The sequence below is a fragment of the Oncorhynchus nerka genome, linkage group LG14 (assembly GCF_034236695.1).
Source record: "Oncorhynchus nerka isolate Pitt River linkage group LG14, Oner_Uvic_2.0, whole genome shotgun sequence".
Classification (NCBI taxonomy): Eukaryota; Metazoa; Chordata; class Actinopteri; order Salmoniformes; family Salmonidae; genus Oncorhynchus; species Oncorhynchus nerka.
In genome coordinates, this window is record NC_088409.1 from 73,901,256 (window position 1) to 73,907,389 (window position 6,134).

At 40.0% G+C, this 6,134-nt stretch overlaps 1 protein-coding gene across 13 annotated transcripts in view; it reads right to left on the bottom strand.

Annotated features, from left to right (window-relative positions):
* The window catches only part of LOC115141864 (phosphatidylinositol-binding clathrin assembly protein-like), a 31,051-nt gene extending 25,319 nt beyond the window's left edge, over nucleotides 1-5,732 (bottom strand). For 3 of the 13 annotated variants that reach the window (XM_029681167.2, XM_065000371.1, XM_065000376.1), the window contains exon 1: nucleotides 5,123-5,727. In XM_029681167.2, the coding sequence (XP_029537027.1) occupies nucleotides 5,123-5,252 (130 nt within the window). In that variant the 5' untranslated portion in view covers nucleotides 5,253-5,727. Of the gene's footprint in view, nucleotides 1-5,122 lie in introns of all 13 variants that reach the window. The other 10 variants (XM_065000372.1, XM_065000373.1, XM_065000379.1 and 7 more) reach the window with 7 other exon arrangements.
* Between the last annotated feature and the right edge of the window lie 402 nt (nucleotides 5,733-6,134).

Sequence of the window (6,134 nt, forward strand, 5' to 3'; positions counted from 1 at the left end):
GAACCCAGGGCCAACCGCACCAGCATATGGTCTCACAAGGGGTCTGAGGATCTCATCTCGGTACGTAATGGCAGTCAGGCTACCTCTGACGAGCACATGGAGGGCTGTGCGGCCCCCCAAAGAAATACCACCCCACACCATGACTGACCCACCTCCAAACCAGTCATGCTGAAGGATGTTGCAGGCAGCAGAACGTTCTCCACCGCGTCTCCATACTGTCACATGTGTTCAGTGTGAACCTGCTTTCATCTGTGAAGAGCACAGGGCACCAGTAGCGAATTTGCAAATCTTGGTGTTCTCTGGGAAATGCCAAACGTCCTGCACGGTGTTGGGCTGTAAGCACAAACCCCACCTGTGGACGTCAGGCCCTCATAGAGTCTGTTTCTGACCGTTTGAGCAGACACATGCACATTTGTGGCCTGCTGGAGGTCATTTTGCAGGGCTCTGGCAGTGCTCCTCCTTGCACAAAGGCGGAGGTAGCGGTCCTGCTGCTGGGTTGTTGCCCTCCTACGGCCTCCTCCACGTCTCCTGATGTAATGGCCTGTCTCCTGGTAGCGCCTCCATGCTCTGGACACTACGCTGACAGACACAGCAAACCTTCTTGCCACACCTCACATTGATGTGTCATCCTGGATGAGCTGCACTACCTGAGCCACTTGTGTGGGTTGTAGACTCCGTCTCATATTACCACTAGAGTGAAAGCACCACCAGCATTCAAAAGTGACCAAAACATCAGCCAGGAAGCATAGGAACTGAGAAGTGGTCTGTAGTCACCACCTGCAGAACCACTCATTTATTGGGGGTGTCTTGCTAATTGCCTATAATTTCCACCTGTTGTCTATTCCATTTGCACAACAGCATGTGACATTTATTGTCAATCAGTGTTGGACAGTTTGATTTCACAGAAGTGTGATTGACTTGGAGTTACATTGTGTTGTTTAAGTGTTCCCTTTATTTTTTTGAGCAGTGTAGTAACCTCCCCCCAAAAAAGTTTAACAAATCAAAATCTATTTATATTTGAGATTCTTCAAAGTAGCCACCCTTTACACACTCTTGGCATTCTCTCAAACCGCTTCAGAAGGTAGTAAGGCCTTGTAAGGCCTTGTTAAAAGTTAATTTGTGGAATTTCTTAATGTGTTTGAGCCAATCAGTTGTGACAAGGTAAAGGTGGTATACAGAAGACAACCCTATTTGGTAAAAGACCAAGCCCATATTATGGTAGAAACAGCTTGAATAAGCAAATAAAAATTACAGTCCATCATTACTAAGACATGAAGGTCAGTCAATCCAGGAAATGTTCTCTGCTGCAGAAGATACGTTTATTAGAGTTACCTGCATCTCCTATTACAGGCCAAATAAATGTTTCAGAGTTCAAGTAACAGACACATCTCAACATCAACTGTTGATATGAGACTGCATGAATCAGGCATTCATGGTTGAATAGCTGCAAAGAAACCACTACTAAAGGACACCAATAAGAAGAGACTTGCTTGGGCCAAGAAACACAAGCAATGGACATGAGACCGGTGGAAATCTGTCATTTGGTCTGATTTGGTCTGATGAGATTTTTGGTTCCAACCGCCGTGTCTTTGTGAGACGCAGAGTAGGTGAACGGATAATCTCAGCATGTATGGTTCCCACCGTGAAGCATGGAGGAGGAGGTGTGATGGTGCTTTGCAGGTGACACGGTCTGATTTTTTTAGAATTTAAAAAGGCACAACCAGCTTGGCTAGCACAGCATTCTGCAATATGATATGTTGCTCAGTTGTGCACCAGGGCCTCCCACTCCTCTTTCTATTCTGGTTAGAGTCAGTTTGCGCTGTTCTGTGAAGGGAGTAGTACACAGTGTTGTATGAGATCTTCAGTTTGTCATTTTCTCACATGGAATAGTCTTCATTTCTCAGAACAAGAACAGACTGACGAGTTTCAGAAGGAAGTTATTTGTTTCTGGCCATTTGGAGCCTAAATCAAACCCACAAATGCTGATGCTCTAGATACTCAACGAGTCTAAAGGCCTGTTTTATTGTTTCTTTAAATCAGCACAACAGTTTTCAGATGTGCTAACATAATTGCAAAAGGGTTTTCTAATAGTAGTTAGTTGCTGATAATGGGCCTCTATACACCTACGTAGATATATATTTTTAAATCTGCCGTTTTCAGCTACAATAGTAATTTACAACATTAACACATAAATATATATATAGCAGTCTGATGGATGCCTCGTCTGATTAAGCAGGCTGTAATTTACAATTAATTGGTATATACAGCCTGAAACTAATGCCTGTGAAAATGTTCCTTACAAGCCAGAATGTTGAATACAATTACACTCACCAGTTGTCTGTGTGGTTTGTCCTTCAGCTGCTCAAAATTTGAGAAAGTATATACCAATTAATTGTGTATTACAATCTGATTAAATCAGACTACTGGAGTCCAGAGGACAATCCTTGTGCCTGGCCCCGACTGCCATAAAGAGCTCTCTGTACCAAATAACTATTACTCCACTGGCAAGTAACCAGGCAGCTCTGCTACACAGACAGCCAAACCATTCAGACCTCAAGTGCAAGCACAGCTTTGGCTAGGACTACAGTTGGCTTCTTGACTTCTGATTTTCTGATTGAGCAAATATTGCAAAGGGATAGGCCTACCAACCAATATTGAGAAAACAATTCTAAAACTATGAGTGTACAACACTTGATTATAAAAAAATCCATTTTTTTTTTTTTAAACACCCACAATCATGAATTGATTATTGATCATACCAGTCCATTTAAATTTCAATTATGCATAACACCCCATTGAAATGAAAGGGCATCCTGACACATTCTATTTCCCTTTCCTGTGAGGAATTGCTACACTTTTGTAACTAGAGACCAGGTGAGTGAGACAGACCATACAATAGTTGGCAGTGACATACACCCCTTGACTTTTCCTACATTGTGTTAAATGGATTTAAAATTGATTAAATTGAGATTGTGTCACTGGCCTACACACAATATCCCATAATGTAATTATGTTCTTAGAAATGTTTACAAATTAATAAAAAAGTGAAAAGGTGAAATGTCTTGAGTCAATAAGTATTCAACCCCTTTATGGCAAGCCTAAAGTTCAAGAGTAAAAAAAAAAAAGGTCACATAATAAGTTGCATGGACTCACTGTGTGCAATAAGTGTTTAACATGATTTTTGCATGACTACCTCCTCTCTGTACCCAACACATACAGATAATTAAGGTCCCTCAGTCGATTCATCCACAAAGACCAGGGAGGTTTTCCAATGCCTCGCAAAGGGCACCTATTGGTAGATGGGTAATAAAAAAATACATTGAATATCCATTTGAACATGAAGTTATTAAATGACACTTTGCGTGGTGTATCAATACACCCAGTCACTACAAAAATACTGGCGTCCTTCCTAACTCAGTTGCCGGAGTGTAAGGAAACCACCATGAGGCCAATTGTGATTTTAAAATAGTTAGAGTTTAATGCACGGTTTCCTCTAACTTGAACTTGATTGATGAATTATAGTCACTGATTAGTAAGGAATTCCCCTCACCTGGTTGTCTGTTGTAATTTAAAGGAAAAAACAAAAACCAGCAGACACTTGGCCCTCCATGGAATGAGTGACACCCCTGTGCTAAAGTAAAACTACCAAACAATGTGGCAAAGAAATTTACTTTACAAGCATTTCGCTACACCCCCAATAAAATCTGCTAAACACACATATGTGACAAATAAGATGTTATTTGATATGTCCTGAATACAAAGGTTATGTTTGGGGCAAATCCAACAACATCAGAGTACCAATGTATATATTCAAGTATAGTGGTGGCTGCACAATGTTATGGGTATGCTATTCATTGGCAAGGACTGGGGAGTTTATTTAAAGCACAGGCAAAATCCTATAGGAAAACCTGGTTCAGTCTGGTTTCCAACAGACACGAAGGGTGAAACAACCTTTCAGCAGGAAAATATCCTAAAACACAAGGCCAAATATACACTGGTGTTGCTTACCAAGATGACATTGAATGTTCCTGATTGGCCTAGTTACAGTTTTGACTTACATCTGCTTGAAAATCTACAGCAAGAAATTAAAATGTCTGTCTAGCAATGATGAACAACCAACTTGACAGAGCTTGATTTTTAAAAATTTAAATAATGTACAATCTAGGTGTCTCAAAGCTCTTAGAGACTTACCCAGAAAGACTCACAGCTGTAATCGCAGCCAAAGGTGATTCTAACATGTATTGACTCTGTGTGTGAATACTCTGTGTGTGAATACTTAAGTAAATGAGATATCTGTATATATTCAATTAATTTGATTTTTTTTAAAATCATTATTGGGTATTATGTGTAGATGGGAGAGAAAAATATATATTTAATCCAGTTTGAATTCAGGCTGTCACACAACAAAATGTGGAATAAATCAAGAAGTGTCAATACTTTCAAAAATGCACTGTACATGTGCGGTCCCCAGCAGTGACACACACCTAGTAGTGATGATAATGTAGGCTACACTTTACATATGAGACAAAGTATTCTACTCTGAAAAATGAACAAGGTAGTTTCCACAACTGAGCTGTTCAAATGTGGTTGCTAAACCCTCTTCTTATGGTAAATAGATAAAATAGGTCTACTGAATTTACTCCCTGGAACATATATTTTGGGGGTCATTTTTGTATAGCCAAAACGTTAAATGTACTGTATCATGGAGAACTAGTCAATAAATTGTAAGATAAGATACACTATGACTGATAAATACATGGTAACTGTTTAGGTCAGGGAGCGCAGCCTAAAGCTATGCAGAATGAATGAAACCACTTAACAGGCGGCTAGAAAGCTAGCTAATGTGACAGTGATGATGAGTAGGCCTACACTGAAATTATCAAAAATTCTGATATTACTGTTAACGTCCAGTTAAATAATGTTACGAGCGGTCTCATTGTATGCTCTCGTTTTGCTAAAATGTATGCTTGATACATTTTGACAGGAGTTAACATAGCAATAACATTAGCCTATCCACTAAGGCTTCAGGCCTTATCAGCATCGCCATAACTCACGAGATGCAGACCTCCGACTGGTTTTAATGAATGACACATCAGAAACTCTCGATAATTTCGATACTTACAATCCAAATGTTTCTTTTTCGGACCCATTATTTCATGTGTGGTGGCCTTGCATACGGTTTTCGACACAGCAGATCCAGTTACACTGTGCTGGGCTGCAGTTATCCTGTCAGTAATGCTCTGACCCGACATCTTCGTTTATTGATGCAACAAAGATTTGAAAAATCACAATGTCTATAAAGTTCCAAATTAATTGAATTATAAAATCTCCACGGTCGACACCTCCAGTCCACCACCTATTTATAAATAAAGAACAGGGAAAAACTTAAAGAAAAAGCCAGGGCGACGAGGCAGAAGAAAAATTATACTACAAAATTCTAACGTATCCAAAACTTGATTATTTCAATCCAGTGTTGATCCGAAAAACGCCTTTGATCAAATGTATTTCATAAATAAAGATGCGGTGGTACATTTGGTAGGCTGACTCATTCTCTGCCTATTTCTCATCCCGATCTCTCGCTCACTGGATCTCTCTGTGTGTCTTCCTATCGCCACTCCTACTGGGTTTAAAGGACTAGACGCATTCAGGGAAATGGCGGGCCTGCTCTGTTCTCAGAAATGTTAGAATGTATGACGTTTACACGGAGCATGCCGACCTGGAATCAGATTTTTTACATCATAATCCATCAAATGCTATTCTGTGCAGGTGTCCACACTGATTGTGGTTTTGGTGGGAATGTAATTATGCCAGACCAAAGCAGTTAGACCTTAATCAATTTTCAGTAATAATATAATATTTTTCAAATCAAGGTAAATTGCTAAACAGGCATATGCCCACAGTTACTTATTTTTTTGCAACACATTTGTCCAAGTCCTACTCCCTGCAAGCTGCTATTGACTCGTTTGTGTTGATTAGGCCTAGGCTACACAGGCTCTGTAAGTGCATTCACACAGGCAGCCAAGATTCTGATCTTTTTCCACTAACTGGTCTTTTGACCAATCACATCAGATCTTTATCAGAGCTGATATGATTGGTCAAAAGACCAATTAGTGAAAAAATATCAGAATTGAGCT